At 48.2% G+C, this 21,228-nt stretch overlaps 2 protein-coding genes across 6 annotated transcripts in view; both read right to left on the bottom strand.

Moving 5' to 3' along the window:
• Positions 1–1,987: 1,987 nt before the first annotated feature.
• Positions 1,988–16,033, bottom strand: Ndg (Nidogen). 5 transcript variants are annotated; one of them, XM_012487915.2, is made up of 21 exons: positions 15,690–16,033; positions 9,374–9,652; positions 9,077–9,282; positions 8,919–9,010; positions 8,688–8,834; positions 8,091–8,324; positions 7,502–8,027; positions 7,226–7,392; positions 6,930–7,061; positions 6,742–6,840; positions 6,172–6,339; positions 5,690–5,827; positions 5,160–5,285; positions 4,920–5,042; positions 4,322–4,665; positions 3,823–4,159; positions 3,504–3,726; positions 3,175–3,350; positions 2,939–3,047; positions 2,559–2,677; positions 1,988–2,419 (listed from the first exon to the last, which is right to left on the bottom strand). In XM_012487915.2, the coding sequence occupies exons 1-21, from the start codon at positions 15,909–15,911 to the stop codon at positions 2,292–2,294; spliced, it is 4,095 nt and encodes a 1,364-aa protein (XP_012343369.1). In that variant the 5' UTR covers positions 15,912–16,033; the 3' UTR covers positions 1,988–2,291. The 5 variants fall into 5 exon arrangements, with proteins under 5 accessions (XP_012343369.1, XP_012343370.1, XP_003694628.1 ...); XM_012487916.2 differs by lacking the exon at positions 4,920–5,042; XM_003694580.3 differs by lacking the exon at positions 5,690–5,827.
• Positions 16,034–17,666: 1,633 nt separating this feature from the next.
• LOC100863339 (uncharacterized) overlaps positions 17,667–21,228 on the bottom strand; it is a 247,090-nt gene continuing 243,528 nt past the window's right edge. Inside the window, 2 exon segments of the mRNA XM_086903552.1 lie at positions 17,667–20,553; positions 20,665–20,934. Coding sequence (XP_086759678.1) covers positions 20,369–20,553; positions 20,665–20,934 — 455 coding nt within the window. The 3' untranslated portion in view covers positions 17,667–20,368.

Raw genomic sequence — 21,228 nt, 5'->3', positions numbered from 1 at the left:
AAGGGCAGAGAGCGCAACCTGGCTGATCGAGCACCCGTCACTGGCAGACGTCTAACCGACGTTTTCCAATTCGCGCGGCCATTCATCGACCGACAAAAGCGCTCGCTCTTTTGCAAATTGCAAATTGCGGCCGCCGTTTCGCCGCTTCTTCCTGCCTGGAAAAACGCATCGCCAGCGATACTTTCCCCCTCCATACATTCCTTTCCAACACGCTTTGAAATTGGAAACGAGCTTTTCATCTTCCCACGCCAACTTTCATCCCCGCGCGAATCAACGTTGACCAACGTTCACTAGTCTGGCCGAATCCGACCAGATTTCCCTTAACGGCGAAAAAGATGGCCGGGTGGAAGTTGGCGCGGATGCGGCTTGCTGCGGCTCGCGTGTTTTCAGACACGCGGAGAACAACTCGTCCGAGCACGGTTTTCTTAACTTTCTTACAGGCTCTGCTCCGCCTCTTCCATGCAAACGAATCAAACGGGGGAAAAAATTCTTTTAACCGTTAAAAACCGTTTCCGTTTCGATTTACACCTAACCTATTTTCTCGTTTTCGCAGCGAACAATTCTTTCTCGATTCGGGAATTATACACGATTTCGTTTTCGCTCGACGACGAATTCGTTGATTCGCGGTTTCGATCGCGTAAATAATCAACTTTCTTCCTCTCCCATCGGAATGCATCGAATTCGTGTATTCGATATTCGCAAGAAAACAATATCTACCGTTTCGCGATATTGGCTTCCCTTTCGCGTGTTTACTTTACGAATAACTCCTTTCGTACCTCTGTTTGTTTGTATTTCCGTTGTTGTTAAATATTTGTATTTTGTTCGTAACGAACGTCGTCGGCCTGTATTAACGTTGGAGAAAAAACGCAGAGGGATCGAGTCGATCGAGGAGAGGGGATACGAGAAAGCGTGTAATTTCCCGTGGAGACGACGACGACGACGACGAAACGACACTTTCCCTCCCTTCGTCGGATCTCTCTCCGCCGTTAACCCAGGTTAAACCGTGAAGTTACACGAGAAAACTCCTTGGAGACGCATCGGCAGATTCTTATCTCTGCGGTTGGCGGAACGACCGAAGAGGCGAGATTCGACGCCTTTTGTCGCTCTCCTCCTTCTTCTCTACCTCCTCCTCCTCCTCGAGGCTTTGCCTCGGCTACAATCGCGTCGTCGTTCGACCGCCGACGACTCCTCGTCGATTTGCGGTCACCCAATTAGACGCGTTCAAAGAGATTGCGGTAAGGAAAATTTAATTGTCTTGTCGGGATTGCTCGTCGATAAACTCTCCCTTTGCGACAGACGAATGGACGGATGGATGCCACTCGTCGTCTCCTTTGTCCTTGATCCCTGATTTCTCCGCTTTTAGATATTAACCTCGCGAAGAAAGATAATTGATCGTAAGACCGAGGGCAGAGGGCGTTTTTTTTTTTTTTTTTTTAATAATCCGTGGTTTTCTGGTTCGCCCGCGTTATTCTTGTTACAGGGTTCTAAGTAGTCGCTTATTAACGTAATACAAGGACGGAAAAATGAAATGGCCGGTTAGTGTTACGCCGGTAATGAACATCGTAATTGGCTTCCCTACTAACGGGGCCCCTACCTTCGTGCCGCGTTACGGCGAGGTTTATTCGTTCACGGGGGATAAAGAATGCCGCTCGAAAATCGAAAGGTTTATTATCGCCACCTTGCGGGACTTTGCTTTTCTTCTTATTCCCGGAACTGTGACAGAATGACTGTGACTTAATGCCAGTAATCGCTCAGGAAATTAAACTCGACTCTGCTTCTTCCTTCTTCTTCTTCTTCTTCTTTTTCCTCTACTCTTTCGACGTAGTTGTCCGTTACTTTGAACAAAGTTCCCATTTTGTCCGCAAGTGTCGCCACTTGACGTGCGGAAACTTGTATTAATCGCCAACTTTCGCTTATTAAAATTCGTGTTATACTTTGTACAACTTTGTATACGTATATATAAACGCGCAATAATTTCTATCTCTCGTTTTTTATTATTTTATTTCTTTATTAAATAACGCGTGATCGAGTCGCAGCACCGAGCACAGCCAGCTTCACGCCGCGGACTCCCGATATTTGGATACAAAAGATCGCGTTACTTACGAAACAACTTATTTTGGAGACGATAAAAATTATATGATCAATCGTAGAAAGTAGTAATATTATAATTTACACGTTACAATCTATAACGAAACGCGATCGGTCAAATATCAAAAAAATTTGCATCGTTTTTGATCGCGTTGACCGAGCCTCCCCTCTCCACCTTCGATGCCCGCCGACCACGTGGCGCGCTACGGATTGTCGGTGCAAGGTCCGTCCGCGTCGTCCGCGCACACGCACGATCTTCCGCTTTGGCCGTTCGGCAGGCACAGTTGATCCTTGCTACACCTTCCGTTCTCGAATTGGCACGCGTTGGTCACTGTTACGGGCAGAGAATAATTCACGATTAATCCACCAACCGGTCCCGTTTCGTTTCGATTTTCCATCGTTTTAAGAGTTACGGCCAATTTATGAAGAGTGGGTAAAAAAAAACGTAATAACGTAAAAACTTGATTTACCTCTCGGGCACGACTCGGGAACGACCACTATCCCGTATAATTTACCGCTTCCTCCTGGTGGTACCGATATCGCCTGTTTCCTGTCCCCGGTGCTCTTCATGGCGACTTCGATTTTGTGACTAGGGACGGTAAATAATGGATTGATTGAAATATCTTCCAACAACTTGCACTCCACTCTATCCAATTTTCCCGACTCGTTAATACCGCTCGTTATTAAGCTTTACCGATTTTCATTCTACTTTCATAATAATCTGATAATCTCTCGAATATTTAGTTTTAAACTCGTCGAGTTTTTTCTTTTTTTTTTTTTTTTCATCGTTAATAAGAGAAAAAGGAATAAGAGGAAAATTTCTAGATCGCGTGCTCGATCGATTACTCACGTCTTCCAGTCGGTCCAATAATAATGCTGCTGCGAGATCGCAAGGCCGAACGGGTAGGTGAGCTGGTTGGCGACCACGTTAATTTTCCTGCTATCGATCTCCATGCAGCCTGCGAACGAATATCGAGAAAAAAAAAAAAGGAGGACAAAGAGAATGGGATATCACGAATGGATCGTGTCTCGCGTCTATTAGGGGAGAAAATTTCAGGGGGGGGGGGAGGGATATGTGGCTCTTACTTATCGTAAAGGTTCCGGCGTCCGCCCAGCACAGCTCATCCATCGCCCAATCGATACTTAATGAATTCGGTAACTTCACGTAATCCCCTTGAAGGAAGATTGCACGATCGCTACCGTCCTCGTTCGCCCACTCCAATTTCGGGGACGCGCGATTCCAATCGGACCAAAATATCTTTCTGCAAATAATCGAATTTCATCCATTTCGTCGAATTAACAAAATTTCCTCCTCCCCTTCCTTCCTTATTCCCCTCCCTTCCCACTCAATTATCAATTTTCACGAGGGACATCTCGCGTCGAATTTAATATCTGGTGGAGAGGGTGATACTCACCCACGATACGGGTGCACGGCTATTCCTCTAGGATTGACCAATCCATCGGAAACGAGCACCTTCCGTTTCTTCGTTTCGAGATTGGCCACCTCGACGGTCGTTTTCCCCGTCCAAAAAATATTTCTCGAGACCCAATCGATCGCCAATCCCTCGGGATTGCTAACTTTCGGCAGGAACGTCTCTGCCATCGATCCGTTGTACGTTAACTCGATTATTCGATTACCTGAAATATATAAATAATATAAACAAAGTATTACTCTTTCCACGAACGGAGATTGATTCGATTTTCTCATCCTGGGATGGGAGGGATGAATCTTACCGCTGATGTCGCTCGAATAAGCCTTCCCGTTCATACAATCGATATCGATCGCGATCGCCATCTGCATGTACGCTATGTAAATCGGGGTTCCGGGATCCTCGTAGGTCGGCGCGAACGGAATCCTCAACGTGGCCATTCCTTGATTCACAAGCAGGAAGTTGGCCTCGTGTTTCGGCCTCGATTTGCAGTTGGTCCCGTCCCCGGCGAAACCCTCGTTACACACGCAAGCGAACTGATTCTCCCCAGCGGCGACGCACGTCGCGTCCGGCGAACAGATCGCGGGGTCGTGTCTGCACGAGGATTGGGGCAGGCACGTGAAACCGTCGCCGTAGTAGCCCTGAAATTGGACAAGAAAATTCCTTTCGAAATTTTCGATTTCAAAACCGACCGTTCTTCTCTTCCGTTTTATCATCCCCCTCGCGTTGAATCGTTCTGGGTTGTGGAACGCTCGCCCAGAAACCTATAATTCGGGGCGAATCTGCGGATTCGACGAACATACCTGCTGGCAGATGCAGACGAAATTCGCGGAGGTTTGATTGTAGCCGCAGACCGCGTTCCTGCCGCAATTATTCAGCACGTTGCAACCGATGTGGTCCTCGACGCATTGCCGGATCCCGTCGCCGTTGTATCCCTCGGTGCACACGCACCTGTAGCCACCCTCGCCGGTCGAAACGCACTGCGCGTTCACGTGGCATTGGGACGGATTGGTCGAGCAATCGGACACCACGCAGCGGCTGTCCACCATGCTGAATCCCGGATTGCACGCGCACTCGTAGCGGGAGCTGGCCGAGTTGTACGAGCATCTCTCGTTCTCCAGACAGTCGGAACTGCTGCTGCATTCGTCTGTATCGAACACGAGAACGAGCACGCTGAGCACACTTCTACTAAAAGAAACGAGTTTCGAAAAACTGGAAATCGGGAAATGATCATGCTTCGCGTGATTCCTTTCACGGATACCAAAGCGGCGAGGGAGAGAAGAGAAGCAAGAAGCGAGAAGATAATTGCGACTGAGTCAAAATGAACGACGAAGAGGAAGAAGGATGCGAGGGAAGAATAATGAGAAGAAGAAGAAGAAGAAAAAATACGAAAGATATGACCGATAGGGCTGCACGTGGTTCCGTCTCCCTCGAATCCTGGATTGCACACGCACTTGGCCAGAGACTCCTCTTGCTGGCAAGACGCGTTCGGGTCGCAAATGTCCACTTCCAAACAGGACACCTCTGCGTTCAAGAGAACACGTGAACAGTGAATTCTCGCGTTTCTCCTCGCGTCACGATATTCGATAATAAGGAGGAATAAGAGGAGAAGAAGATGGCGAAGATGCGGGTGGAACGTACCTGTTTTTATGCACTCCATACCGTCACCCTCGTAACCCGGATTGCACCGGCATTCGTAGTCCGCTGTGCTGGTCACGTAGATGCATTGGGCGTACGGGTGACATCTGTTCATCACGTTGCACGATACTAGACACAAGCGTGTGCAATTACTTCCAATGGCTCCCGACCGATTTCTACTTGGATCGATATCGACTCGATATCGCTCGCTTAAAAAACGCTTACGCCCTTTCTTTTCGAAAAGACGTGTATGCCAGACGTGTACGTCTCCGCGCGACAGGTTGACCGTAGTATTTTAATCTTGGAAGAGAAAGATGTTATTCGATATTCTTGTATATATATATATATCGAGATTTCGTATCGATGTATATATATATATATAATATACGACGGCCAACCTATTTTCATCAAAATAAGCTCGAACGAAAAAAATACGAAGGAAAATGCGATTTATAGTGCGCGTGAAGCGTGAAGCTCGTGCAAATTACGTATTATTAGGCAGACCAAATTAGCAACGGCAAAGCGTATCGTACAGTGAACTCCAGATGGACCCATGGTTTCGTGTTTGTATCCGGGTCGAGGCACGCAAATCTCCTTCGAACGGTCGTAATTATGTCCCCAAGGACATATGCAGTTGTCCTCATAGCATTCCGGGAGCGGGCGTGCCGATACTGGAACGCACGATGCGAATCGTTTCGTCGCCATCGGTTAGTAAAGAAGGTCCAATCGTACAGAAACCAGAACAATTGTAATCTTTCTTTCTTTCTTTTTTTTTTTTCCCCTTTTTCTTTTCTTTTAACTTCGTGCAATTAGTTTAAGTTGATGCATCGATCGGTGGGGAAGAATTAATCTCTGATCGAATTATTCTTATTCATTAGAATTAGAATTCATCGTGGGATCAAAAACGTCGTGCAATTTGACCATGCAACGATCGACAAAGGACAGAACACTACGTTGATCGAATAAAGTGCACGAATTTCGAACGTTCCAAGTCGAAGGGAGGGAGGTTACTTACAGTCTCGATCGTAGTCCACGGTCCTGGTCTCCTCTTCCTGCCGCACGCATTCGTTATTCCGATACTCCCAGCCCCTCGAACACCAACACATCTCCTCGATGCATTGCGGTTTAGGCGGTTCGTCCGTTGTGGTTAGCTCGGCGTCCGGGTAACACGTGTACCCATCGCCTGGAAACGATCGTGATCGTTGGCGCGGAAGGTGATCGCGAGATTCGTTTGCAAATGCGGGCCGGGAAACGACGACGCGCGAGGAAATTGGCCCGATTTCGCGCGATTCGGAATTATTATTCCCAATCGAAAATTCGATCGCGTTCCATGCGCGTTGATGAGCATATCGCGATATATTTAATTATCTGGTTTGCTCGTTTTATTTGACCGTGCTAAATAATATATCGAGTGGTGATGAATTTAATGGATTCGACAAAATTGAATGACGCGATGGCTCCTCCTAATGACATCGAAATGAATATTTCACCGTTCGCGATCGGTTAAATTCGCTCGCTGTTTAAAATTTCTTCCTTTTTTTTTACGCGTCCGCGTAGATTATTAAATCGATAAAAACTCGCTCACCGATGAAACCTGGCAAGCAGATGCACACGTATTTCTGTTTTTCTCCGTCGAGATTGCAGAAACCGTTCGGCGAGCAGTTATCCTCGACGTCGCAGGAGGCTGTAATATATATATATATGTAACGATATTCCACGAACGATATCGAAGAAGAGACGAGATCGAGAAGAACGAATCGAATCCGGTCTTACCACGTTGGGCAGCTGGATAGCAACCCTGCTCGGTATCCTCGAATCCTGGCAGGCAGATGCAATTAGGCGCCCCTTCGATCATCACGCATTGCTCGTAATTGTCGCATCTGGTCTCCTCGCACGAGGGGAGCTCTGTATTGTCGACAAAAGATAGACACACACACCGATATTATCGACTGTTAGCAAAACGGGGGGGGAAAAAAGACCATCTTGGAAATTATCGATTTCTCGACCGCGAGAAGTCGACCAGAGTAACCTGTTGGTAAACTGTTTCCGTTGGTAAACGGCCAACTTACTGTCGCAAGTTCGGCCATCCCCGGAGAAACCGGGTCTGCACTGGCACGTGTGGCTACCCTCCTGATTAATGCACTGCGCGTCGGGAGAGCACATGTGCTTTCCCGCGGTACACTCGTTCACGTCGATACAGATCGCGCTCCCGTCTTCCTCGTACAAATACTGATAACTGTTACGACAGGAAAAGAAAGAAAAAAAAGGGGAAAATACGATACGATATTTGAGAATCGCGCAATAAATCGTACGCGGACAGGCCAGTCGCGATTGAAATTTCTTACCCAGGATTACAGACGCATTTAAAGCTGTCGCCGTCCACCACGCAGGAACTGTGATCGCCGCAAGTCTCCCTTCCTTGAATACAGGGATCTTCCTCCTCGAGGGGCGCGACTTTAGTGTTGACCGCGAAACGTATAATCCCCTCGGTCGCCTCGTAAGTGGTGACACCCCTGAAGAACTTGAGCCTGGTCGTGTCGTCCTCGGGCTCGACGGTGAGATAGGGACACTCGTTGTAATATATCGTCTCGTCCTGGATGAAATCGAGCTCGCGATTCTCGCCCCCCTCGGTCAGTTTGCAAATTCTCTCGGCCCGCGAGCGGATCACCCCCGTCTGCACCCTGGTGTAAAGCTCGTCGTAGTCCCCGTAATCGAGCCCGGTCTCCCTCCCCAATTGCGGCAACGTGCCTTCGATCTGCGCCTGCATCTTCAGCTGGCCAAACACGTCCAGGCCGAGGTAATTGCTTCGTATCGTCACTTTGTCGCCGGTCGACGGGAAGCTCAACTCCGCCGTGTGATTGAACAAACCCCCTGCACCGATTCCACGTCCGGATTAACCGATTAAACTTCTCCACCGCCTCCAACTTTCCCTACCTGTCAACTCGTAACCGTTCTTCGTCTCGCCGATCGGTTTAGCGAACAGCCAACCGATCACTCCGCCCAGATTGCCGAGCAACTGGAAACTGGCCCCGATCTCCTCGGGCACCCTCGACAGAGCCGTGTACGTCCTCCCATCCTTGGTTTGCACGTAACACTGGAGATCCCTGGCGAGGAATTCCACCCCGTTGATCGTCCCGGAAATCCGCCCGTTCACTCGCAGCGGAACGTCTGTAAAATCGCGAGATATCTCCTTCGAATCTGCTTGAACCATCCGAGGATCCGTCCAAATTAACCTTCCCCTCTCGAGAACGATCAAAGAGATCTCCACGTTCGGGTATCCACCCTCCTTTTTACGAGGTCGTCGAAACAGCCGCACGCGTGATCTATGAATAGATCAGAGAGAGAACGGAATTGTCCGTTATCGGGGCTCGTTTCGCGGTTCGTTCGAAAGGGGAAGAGTCGGAGAGGGTTAAAAGCGCCTCTCTAAAAAGCGAGCGTTTTACGCGGCGTGGCTACATCAAAGAGACGTGACTCGCGGATAATTGGAGGGTTTACGACGACGACCCTCCCCGATGAAACGGCGATTCTTACCGTTCGGCTGGCAGGACTTGCCGTTCCCGAAAAATCCTTGCTTGCAATGACAGCAGAAGCCCACCTCGTAGTCGACGCACGTCGCCTTGCTGTGGCAAGTCGTTGCTCCCGTTCTGCAGTTAGCCACCTCGTTCGTCGCGCTGCTATCTGATCGACCGAACAACAGAGACCGTTATATAAATCCTCGGATCGTAAGAAAATTGTTTTTCTACGATTTTTTCCTTTTTTTACCTTCCACGTTATCGGGAACTTTGATATCCTCCTGGTCGGAGATCGGCCCGACTTGGAACAGCCATTGGCCGGGTCTGTTCACGTTCGACCATCTGCGAGATCGAAAGGAAAAAAAGGAATTACGAGTAGCTCTCCCTCTCTCATTGACCACGACTCACTTGTCCACGTTCTGGATCTGATCCGTCCCTGAACCCCTCAGCGTGTACATCCTTCCCTCGCTCATCAATCCCGCTTGCGCCTTCGCGTCCGGCAATCCGTTCGGATGCGATTCACCTTGGATCCATTGTATACCGTCATCCGGATACAACAGTTCCACGTAGGAGTGCGTGCCATTCGACGAGATCGCCACCTGATACGTGTTCACCTGTGGGAAATCGATCCATCGATTTTATCTCTATTTCATCGTCTTGATCGATCCTTGGAAACGATTTTTCATCTCTCCTCGATCGACTCACCTTGTCGCTTTTCCCGTTGTAGTATCCAACGTCGACCCAAGTGGCGACGAACACGTGGCTCGGCACGAAGTCCGCCGCGTCCGTGAAAGCCGAGCGCACCATCGCCCCGGCTCTCGCCAGCACCTCAGCCGCGTCCGTCTCCACGTAATACACTCTCCCCGACCCTCTCGTGTCCACGTGCGTGTAGAGCGGCGCGATAACCGGATCGTCGAGCGGAAACGCGATGTTGAAGAACCTGTGCATCGCCCTCGCGAACGAGAGGACGCCATTTCCGTTCACCTGTGTGAAACCAAACGGGGTGAGATCATCTCTCGTTGATTTCTTCGGAACAGAAAGTAACGGATAGATGAGGAGGAAAGGGAATTCTAGGGATTCCACTCGTAATTAAAACTCTTCTTAATCGGACGAGGTGTGGTGGTTCGAGGCCTCAGAGAGAGAGAGAGAGAGAGAGAGAGAGATCTTGGCCGGCGAAACTTTCATTATCCGTTCGATGTTATTTAGGGAGATAAAATTTCCCCGACGATCTTTATCTAAACTCCAACCTTTCCGAGTAAACAGTAATCGAAGAATTAAATTTCTCGAGGATCCTTTCGAAAGAACGAAATCTCTCTCTTTAGTGAGAAGAGATCGTAAAATAAAGATCGAAAGAAAAAAATAGGTCTAGCGAGTTTCGAATCTTTTCGAAAATCGATTCAAAATCATTTCTATCGGAAAAGGTCGTTGCTCCTGAATAAAATTGGGACAAAAATTTGTTGGAAATGGCGGGCGCGAAATTCTTGGACGATTCGAGTAATAAAACGTGTTATATTTACGACGAAAGGTTCAACGAAGCTGAAACGAAAGGGGCGAGACGTGGTCGTCGTCGTCGTCGTCGCCGTCATCGTCGTCGTTTCGTCAATTGGCTAAACTGAAAAGCGCGCGCGTTGCTCCGTATTCGTGGCTGCGGGAGCAGCTGTTCCCTCGCCACCGCCACGGGTCACGGTTCTTCACGTTTAACGAGAACCGAGGACGAAATTAAAACTTCACCGAAACACTATTTTTGCTTTCCCGCGAATGTTTCCGTCGTCGGGACATCTGTTCACACGCGGCCTATTTCGTGGCGTATTTTTGGGTCACCGGGATTCTCGCCTCGGGAACAGAAGTTTAATCGCTCGTTTCTTCTTTCGGAGATGTTCGAAACAAGGAAAACGTAAAAGTGTTCAAACGTTCGAGATCTTTGTGAATTATTTTTATTATCAATATTCTTCGAATTTTGAATGTTAAAAGCAACTCGAATCGAGTCGAGTTTTCTACAATTTTAAAATCTTTTCCCCCAAAATTCGGTTATAATTCTAATCGTCATAAATTGTAGCGGCTCGTTTACCAAGGCGTGACATAACGCAAAACAATAGGCGTCGAGACGTGCGGGTGTCGCGCGAGGGACAAAAGGGAAGACGGAAGTAACGCTTGATAGTCAACGACCCTTGCTAATTGACGAAGTTTAACGCGACGATCAAATTCCGGCCTAGTTTCGACCGGTCCCACGTTCCGATTCCTCCAACTTCTGATCGCTCCACGCTCAACGTATTGTTTTCACGTGCGGTTATAATAACGCGGACGTCGCGTCAAATTTAACACCCGCGTATCGTAACAACCAGCGACCTGGTGTCCCGGCGAATTGACACGAATTAAACCGAATCAGGGGATGATTCTCTTCGTCACGCTGATTACTCGTCGCTTCGTTAACCTTTCATACGGCCGCTTCTACGTTCCTCGTACGCGCGTGTAACATTTTCAAAATATTTTCAAAGAACAAATTCGTTCTCGATCTCTGTTCTTTATTCTTTTTTTTTTTTTACATACTCTTTCGATTACGATCGCGTTTACTTTTTATCCGTCGCTTAAAATTTATCATCTAGGGGAGCGGAGCCGTCCAATCGAGGAGGCCGCTTTGGATCGCGGATTTTTCTTTTGCGACCAATTTCGCGCCGAGTCGAATTTAATTGAAAAAAGGAAAAGTAGAGACAAGAAAGGGAATGGAGGGAGAGGAGAAAACAAAAAAAGAGTCCAAGTTCTCCATAATTATTCCGATCGAACGTCCACCTCCTTTCTCTCCTTTTAATCCCGGCCACGATCGATTCCAATCGGCAATGGATTAGTCATTTCCGATTTTCCGTGCGATAATTACGGGGGCGCCTGGCAAACCAGGATCACCGATAATCGATGGCAGAGCAACCGCGACCGCCGCCCTGCCCTCCTCTCTCTGTTTTCGCTTCTGCTTCGTTCGCGGCCCGTATGGATCGGCGAACGTTTTGACAGTTTCGAGTGAGGAGACTCGGGCCGCTATCTCCTTCGGGGCTATCGCTCGGGTCGTAGGTCGGTGCTGAGCCGATGACACACACGCGCGCACACACGTAACCCTCCCTCCGGTTGATCGAATAAACCGAGGAGAGAACGGTGAAAATAGATAGCTAGCTGGACGGGTGTCGCGTCGCAAGCGATGCGTATATATTATAGCCGAGGAAATCTCGTCTTCGGTCTCGTTGCCCGCTCGTCGTCGATTCTTGCTTCCGTCGCCGATGCGGTCGCCGATCATCGTTACAAGTTCGCGCGAATGGAATAATTCGAACGTAACGATTCGTAACGATTCCTACCGTAATTGCATCTCTTCTTCTCGTGACCGTGAGCGCACGCGATCGTATGACGCCACGCCACCCCCCCGTGCGCCTTGTCCAATTTATCGCCCATCAGCGGAATAACATCTCGCCGATGTTTTCCAACTCACCTATACTGGGGGGGAGGAGAAACGCTTCGAGCAAGTTAGATCGAGAAACGTTAGAAAGGTTTGATCCAAAACCGAGGGCAGGTTCGATAAACAGGATCGTTTAAACTCGAAAACTCGGGTCGTTTCGGGGGGACGGTTTGAAGGTCGCGCGAGGGAGGCTGTTTTCCTCGGAGAGAGAGGAACGGGCCACGATGGATTTCCTCGAGGCGAGGTGGACAAGGCGGGCCGCACGCGCTAACGCAATCGTGTAATCGGCCGCAATCATTTTGATGACTGCGAATCGTCGACGATGAGCGACGAAATAGAGATGATTGTCGTGTAGGCAGCCAGCTCTAAGTAGATCGTCGCGGACGTGTATCGCGACCCCGATATCTGTGTCAATCGATGCGAAGGTTTGCACGCCAAACATCCCTCGCTCCTTCCAATTTCGCTCGAATTTCGTGTCGAAGAAGATCGTGCCAGCGTTTCCGCGCCATCGCGGCTTCCTTCCTGACTCGTGGAATCATCATCCTTAATCGCGATCAATTCGAATTACGCGACATAGATAAATACGAAGGTTAAGAAATATTTTCGACTAACGTCTCCTCTCTCTCTCTCTCTCTATCTGTCGTATTTATAAAATTTAGCATGCACGTAAACGCGTCCTTAGACGAGTTAGAAACACATTCACACGAGTTGGTGATTGGCGGTAATTTAATTAACCGCGAATTTTTCAAACGAGTTTAATTGGGGTCCGCGACGGTGGATGACGTCGCCGCGGCGGGAAGAATCGCGAGCCGAGGAATTTCGTAACCCATCCACTCCTACAAATCGCCGGTTAACTAATGTGGGAAAGCGTCAAGGCTAATTGGCCGCGTTTACACCGTAAATCGTCCGTCGCATTAACGTCCATCTGGATGCAAATCCACCGCCGCCCGGTTTCCGATACCATTCGTTTGCCGAGATAGTATCTTCCGACGAGCGGACAACCAACAGGTATCTCTCTCCCTCCCTCTTCCTCTCTTCGTTCCCTTGAACTCGACTAAATTTCCGCGAAAAGCGGTGCGCAATAAGCTAATTCCTGTCTCTCCTTTTTCTTCCTTTTTTTTTTTTTTTCCTTTTCCACGCCTTTTTTGCTCAAATCGCGCTCGTTTCATTTCCTCGTCTCATCGCGACACAAATTGCCGGGAAACGTATAATAATAATAATAATAATAGCGTTTAATACGAAAAATTATAATCACCTATAACAGCTAGGAATTTTTTAAATAACGAGTTTACTTTTTCCCTTAATCGATTCCGGGTTAACAAAGCTCGTTAAAAAACGGGAGATCGATGTATGTTACACACGTGTTTACACGCAGATGTAACTCGTAGTGTCGGGCGAGTTTTTCCATTTATCCATTTAATTAACCACAAATCGTTTGTCTCGCCGATTTGATCGCTGCTCCTCGTATATTCTTGCGTAACGGGGATCGAGGAGGGGAGGAAGGCTAATTAAATATTTATCTGATGGCCGACGGAGCTTAATTAACCGTGCGGCTGCGAAACGAAAAACGAGGGGGGGCTGGAGGGGCGAAAGTTCGTAGGAGAGCAGCGAAACGAATCTGGAAGAGGCCGATCTTCGCGATCCGAGTTCGTTAACGGACAGTATCCCCCCCGTTTAACCCCTTCGATAATCCCTTCCGGAGAACGCGTACGGCTCGTTCGACCGCGTTGATTCGATAGAACGGGAGAGGGGGGCCGTCGCGTCGATAATGCGTCCACGATTCGGCACGGCGATCGCTTTATTGACCGTGTCGATGAATGGAACAGGCGTGAGTGAGAAGAGAGAGAGAGAGAGAGAGAGAGGGTCGATCGACGTCGTCCGCATGATGGTAAACGTCGGCCGCGATATTCAAATTTTCACGCTCCACGTTTTCGAACAGGTAATAATAATTGGAATTACGCAATGAGGCTTGCGTATCGACGAAGGACATCTTCTATTATTAAGGAGGCGGCCGTAAACCGTGGGTTGTGGCGGATAGCGTCACGGGTCGCGATTATCGTCCGCTCGATCGCGTGTGTTTTCCTCCGCGGTTTTTTACGAGGCGATGAAAAGGAAGGAGAAGGGGAAGGAGGAAGGAAAGATGGATCATACGCATGAGATCATACACCTCGTGGCGAGCGGATCAATTAGAGGGAAGATACCTCCCGATACCTCGCTCGGTACGCGTGGAGGAGGGGGAGACGAGGGGCGTAATCAATGTCCATTCAGAGCGCGTACGCGACTCCTATGTGAATCGGTTCGTGGAAAAGTGAGATCACCGTACAACCAACACACGCATCTCTTGTTTGTCTTCCATGACTCAATACCGCTTTTCGCAGCTAATCTTAATAGCCGTTTCGTCCCGAAAAATTTGGGATCTAGATAAAGAAATCGGGGAAATCTTATCTCTCTTCCTCTCTTTCCTAGCCAGAGAGACACGAGTTTTCATTCTCGAATCCGACGTGTTGGCGAGTTGCTCGTTCGATTTTCAAGGCGAGCGTGGCCCGCGCGACGCGCAACGAGGCGGGCGAGCACGAGAAGCAACTCGTGCGACGACCCAAGCGCAATTAACCGATTGCGCGCCGACCGCGGCACCGTTTGACCGTCATCGTGTACAATGAATTCGTGTCACGCCAGAAGATGACGACAGATTAGGCCACGAGTCGAATTAAGGGGATGACCGAATGTTTCTCGCTTCTCGGCGCGAATTAATATTTAACGAAACCAGTTGCATCATTCCCGACAATCTGTTTCCAGACCTTGTCGCATCTCTCCCTCTACCCCCCTCTCTCTCTCTCTCTCTCTCTTTGTTTTTTCTCTTTCATTTCGGGTCGAAATCGAAACGATGCGCTCCCCTAAGGGAATTATTTGTTGTGCTTGAACAGAAAAAGAGAACAGAAGAGACGTTTCCTCTTGCGACACACGCGTATACATACACACACACACACACACGAATATCGGTCCTAATTTGAAACATTAAATAAACGATTTTCGTGTTGCTCTCCCCCTTTCTCCCCCACGAAGCGTAAACAGTGGCACGCGCGCGCCCCGTGTTTACACAATTTCGCGCGCCGCAAAGGTTACTCGTCGTTCGAACGGGATCCAGCCCCCGGCGGCCCTCGATCGAGGATTTTACCGTGTATTTTTGTGAGCACCGAAATTAAACGGGGCCGGATGCGGAGTGGCCACCGCAACCCACCGATGGAAAACCGCGGCGCGATCCACTCCTTCTCGTTCGAGATAAAAATAACGATTTTATCCGCCGAATCCGCTTCCCTCTCCGCCGAGTTTTAAAATAAATCCTTGCCTTAGATTCTCGGATCTAATCCACCGTGTTGGGGACGCGTTACAAAAATTATTCGCTTCGAATAACGATAAATCGACTGTCTCGATCGATCGAGAATTACGCGGCTGATTGAAATTAAAAGAGAGAGAGAGAGAGAGAGAGAGAGAGAGAAAAAGAAGAAAAACCTACAAAGAATGGAAGGAACAAAGCGGTAAACGAGCGTTTAACCGATATAGAATGAAAAACTCGATTCTACTTACGAATATGGAATTGAAGATTTGATCGTAGAATGCGATAGGCGTCTTGAGAATCGTCTCCGCGGACAAGAGCAACCCGTTGGGATCCGTTTGCAGGATCGAGGTGCCGGGTATCGAGTAAGGGTAGAGATCGTTCTTGTTCAGGGCTAAGGCGAAGGGCGCGACGAGGGCGAGCACCAGGGCCGGCCACGAGACGACGCCTAGACGGCACGCGCGACGAGTCATTCTCTCTCTCTGACTGCCTTCACGCTACTGTCGATCGACGACGGCGACCACGAGTTCTCTCTTGCCGCCCCCTAATCGCCTTTTGCCCGCTCGTCCTCTCGGCCGCTCTTCTTTCGAACGCATGAAACACCGTCGTCTCTCTGCTCTCTCTCCCTGTGCCGCCGATAATTTCGTGCCGTGGCCCCCCCTCCATCGCGCCAGCCTCTTCGCGCGCGAGTATCGGCGAGCTTTCGCGACTCTGACTGTTTTTAAGCTTTTTTTCCCCCCTCCCCCCCCTTTTCTTTTTTTCTTAATATTTCTTTGTTTTCTTCTATATTTTTAATTTGTTTATTTATTTATTTTTTTTTTTTATCATTATTTGTCATTCGTTTCTCGAGAGATTCAGTCGATACTCGAATTCTAATCCCGATTCTAATCCCGTTTTATTACGACGTTTTTCTCGACGGAGAAATGTCAATAATGAAAAGTTATTGGACACGCTGCGTATTGCTGTTGCGAAGAGAAGCGTGTTAACAATCTTCTTTCAAACGGAGAAGATATGGAAAGAAATAGAAAGATCGAGCGACGGACAAATATAGAGGAATGAATTTTTCTATAATTTATTGGAGGATTGTTTTGCGCGATAAAGAGAATTCTAATCGCGGTTAGAGTAAATATTTTCCATCTTATTTACGATAGCTAATTTTTCTTGACTTTTGCAGGCTTTCGATAATAAAAACGGGTTTCCAAGCTCTCTTTATTTTTCTCTCGAACACACGATACACAATTTCTCATATTTACGAAATGAATTTAACGTTATTCGCGCTTACATTTTAGCAGATTTTAGTTATCGTATTATCTGTCGCGCGCACTACACTAACTCAATCGCATCTACACTTTACTCTCTCTCCATTACCAAGGTCTACGGATTATCCAATCTTCACACGCGCCTCGAGAAAGATTTAATTAGGACGAATAATCGGAGGAGCCTCGCAATTGGATTTCAAGGTCGCTCCAATCCGGTTGCCCACATCGAACGATCGTAAAGATCCAGCGATTACCAATCTCCCTCGATCTCCAACCATCTCATCATCGTCGTCGTCGGTGAGAATTTCCTTTCGTACGCTTTTCTCCGCGTTTCGATCGAGAAGCGAAAATCGAATAAAGAAAAAATAGAGAGAAGAGAACAAAACTAGCGCGGCTAGCAAATAATTCGATCCAATTTCGTTTAATGTCTCAAACTTTCAAACGCTGCTACACTTATTTTTTTTTTTTTTTTTACAGACAGACCAGTATCTTCTTCGCGTATCTCACGAGCCTTCCTCTTCTCTTCCGCGTCATTAGCTCGCTTCCGATTCCGCCTCTAATTACCCTCCTTACCTGCCCGTCGCCATTCATCGCCATTCTGCGCACTAGATTGTGCGCATTGTGCACGCACTCGACGACTTGTTCGCGACATTGTTCCTAGGTCGCGCGAGCCGAATTCCAGATACGTCGCTGCGCATATCGACTCTTGGCTCGGAAACGCGATCCAATAACTTGTCCGAGGAATTCTCGCGTGGAATCTTCCCCTCCCTCGCCTCCTCCTCCTCCTCCTCCTCCTCGTGTCCTCTTCTTCGCAACGGTACCAAATTGTCTGGAATTCGGGGGAGAAAAACTCGTCGATCCAGGCCGGGAGAGGGGGAAGGGGGGAGAGAGAAAAGAGAGTCGCGAATAAATACCTGGATCTGGAAATGGGAATTCGAGTTTTCGAACGATTACGATTTTTGTACTTGATACGTTGTAAATTGATCTTTATTACAAGAAATTACATGACTAATTTGTACATATAAAATATAAATATGGTACAAGTATTATGGTACAGTAGACGCGTGTGGCTTTTTTTTCTCTTTTTTTTTTTTTTTTTACGTGTGTGGTGGGTTCTTGTGTACGTATGTATGTTAGGTATGCGTGTATGTGTATGTGTGTGTGTGTGTACAATAATTCTCGTTACGTTCGCTTCCTCGAGCGGAGGATGATGCGGAGGTCGATTAATCCTTAATCGTTAATCGCTATTTTACTTTACCGGTTGAATCGTCGTTACCAGTCGTGTTTCACGGTAAAGACGGAGTGACGGAGTTTTCCCTAAAACGCAAAAAAAAAAAAAAAAAAAAAAAAGAACGGAAAGGGCGGTGAGGGGAAAAGGAAACGCGTTAAGTTACGGGAAAGGGAAAGATCGTCGTGCGTATCGAACGTTGTTGAACGCGGTCTGTGAATCGGTCGCAGGACGAGTTCGGGTCGAAGCTAAACTTCGGAAAGAAAGACGTGGAGATCGTGAAGATGGCGCGTGTGCGGTGGCGGGTTAAGAACAGTGTGGAAACATGGACGAATAGCGTACGGGTTCGTTTAACGACGGACAACGACACAGGAGTCTCGATCGGTCCGCTAGCTTCGAGAACGCTAGCTTCTCTCCTCAACTAACGGGGATCCTGCGTTGCTCGGTAATCGAGAAGTAGCCGTCTGCATGCCTTGTCTCGCTCGAATCGTCGAGACCGTCGCGAAATTAAATTAGATTACGAGATCCGCTTTCTCGTTGGCAGTGCTTCTTTGAACGCGGAGCTCGTCACGAACGACACAATTTGTTAAACGATATTCGTAGACGACGCGGTAGATGAATTTGATATTATTGCACGCGAAAGGGAATCGAGCCCTCTCTCTCAGCTTGATACCGTGCGGTATCGAGTCGATCCAAGGTCGAGCGACAAAGGCACGGATGGATATCGGGCACAGTTCGAAAAGCTTGGATATCTCTGTTTCTCAGCGGCGCATTACCGGCATTCCCGGATTTATTTTCATCCGGTCTATTTTCATTCTCCGCGGTTCCATCCCCTCCCTCCCCTCTTCCTTCCTCTACACCCACGCCCACGCCTCGACTCTATGCGAGATTCTCGCGTTTAAACTTCGCGTATGTATTCCATCCCGTGCTCTCTGTCCCTTTTTCGCCCATCGTTCGCCACGAGCCGCCTCTCGAGTTCCATTCGAGGAGGAAAGAGGGCGCGTACCTCGCGTACCTCGCAACTTTTTTTTTTTTTTTTTTTTTTTTTTACGATTACGAATAATACGTGGAAAAGTAACGCTGCATCCTCCAACGCAGCATCTTTTACTTTCTTCTCCCGTTATCTCATCCCTTTCGTCTCGTCGTCCTTTCCTCTCGCTCGCTCGCTCGCATTCCCATCTTCGGTTCTCATCTTCGCTTCTAAAAAGTGAATTACAGAGCCCTACGAAGTGCGGTAACTGTTGATAACGATTAAAGCTACGATAATATTCTTGAATTAACGTGCGTGCATTAAATACAATGACTACGACGCGCTTCGTCTCGCCGTCTCTTCCCCATCGAGTCTTATCGCGTCTATCGTTTGCCGTATGTACGAAAGGATTTTCTCGTATCTTCCTTTCGCCGATATTCCCGCCCGGTTCCACCATCTTTTACGGTATTATATTTACGTATATTTGTCTCTATCTACTTTTTTTATCTTGCACTCGTCCGTCGTTTCGTTCGTTCTTTCAAATTCGACGTATCAATTTGTTTGTTTATTTTCTCGTTTCTTTCTTTTTTCTTTTTTTTTCTTTTTCTTTTTTTTTTTCTCTTTACGAATTCGGTGCGATCCACAGGAATCTATTCGATTTAAATTTCGACTCGATCGAGGATTCGAGCATCTCGAGGTTCTCGAAGGATATCTTTTCTTATCGCTTTTTTATTCTTTTTTGTTTGTTTGTTTCTTTTTTCTTTCTTTCGAATTCTTCAAGAGGAATTCGATACTCGATCGATCAAGCACGCACGACACGATTCTTCGACGTGAAATTACTTGCTCTACTACGCATTGACGCTGTTCTCGAAGCTTGGCCCACTAAATCGGCAAATCAGAGCATCGTTATCATCCAATCTCGAAACATCGTATTTCCTTCGACGATACGATCGATTTCGAATTCGAAGAGCAGAAACGGTGAATTTTCCCCACGAGAGTCGAGTGGTCGACGATATAAAAAATGCAACACCAACTCGTACGCTAAATCATTTCAGTGTCAACAAGTATGCGTCTCGGCATACGCCTTCGCGAGACGCAAAGGAGGGAAGGAATTTGCTCGATCCGAGAAAAGGTGAGACAAATTCACGGCTTGGACGCGAACGACGCTTATATCCAGCTCGGCACAAGGGAATGAAGGCTTCCTTACGAACGATTTATTTAGACGTGCGCAACAATGGCGACGACGATCACGATACACGACCTAAACATGTTGTCATTTAACAACTATTGGACGGAGTCGAGCGACATCGTGACAAAAAAATCCCCAATTTTTCTTTTTTTTCGTTCTCCCTCGTTCGGCTCTCTCCCATTCTCCTCCCATCACCGACCTCGCTCGTCTCGTTCGTTCCCTCTAATCGTTCACACTGCGATTGACGATCAGCACGCTGTCGCGCGCGCTGATCCAAATCTAGGTTAGGTGATCCGGATCCCCGTTGATGTTTCCGCCTGTCTCGATTGCCGCGGGCAGGAGTCGAAGCAGGTGATCAACAGGACGTGACTCTTGCACGCGTGCACCCGCTTCTGCAGGATGCACGTCTCGGCCTCGAGCGCTTCCAGGAACGACGGATCTCGCCAGTCCATACTGTCCTCTACGTGAACTGCAAAAGTCGTGAAAATAAATAAATAAAGTATTTTTTTTCTTTTTTTTTTTTTTTTTAAATATACAATTCTCGAAAGGAATTCGAGCGGAAGAGAAGATAGATACTGACGATCGTAGGTCCAGCGTGAATCGGGCACCATGAGGCGCCTTTTAGCGTCGCGCAGCTCGAGCCTAAGAAGGCGCTGCCGTAGTCGCAGGTTGTGTATCCTGGACATCGTGCCACGTGGATCCGAGCGCAACCGCGCGCGCCTGTCCAGGATGTCCACGTCCTCGCTTGTGTAAGCGAGTATCCCCGGGGCCGCGGATGGCGGTCGTGGCAGATGGGCCCGGCACTGGCCCCGTGACCGAAGCCCGCACTCTGCCACCCGCTGTTCCACCGCTGAAACACCCGCACAACGTCGAGGTTAGAACTCCCAAAGCGCCACCTGAGGAGAACCACCGTACGGAGGGACCATTTTAGAGGGTTTTTCACCTTTGTCTTCTCGTCGCGGGGGGGGACGTGTCTTTGAGGGTTTTTTGTGCAAGATTTCCTCGACTATTTCGTGTTCTTGTTCTCGTCGTCGTGCGAGATTTTCCCGAGCGATGGCATGCGATTAATGGGAGAAGAAGAAGAAGAAGAAGAAGAAGAAGGGATCGGGGAAAGAGATCCCTCGATTCCCTTCTCGAGAATACC

The sequence above is a fragment of the Apis florea genome, unplaced genomic scaffold (genome assembly GCF_048593485.1).
Source record: "Apis florea isolate Af1SG1 unplaced genomic scaffold, ASM4859348v1 contig_2293_pilon, whole genome shotgun sequence".
Lineage (NCBI taxonomy): Eukaryota > Metazoa > Arthropoda > Insecta > Hymenoptera > Apidae > Apis > Apis florea.
The sequence above is the reverse complement of the archived record's forward strand: the minus strand, read 5'-3'. Positions and strand labels throughout refer to the sequence as shown.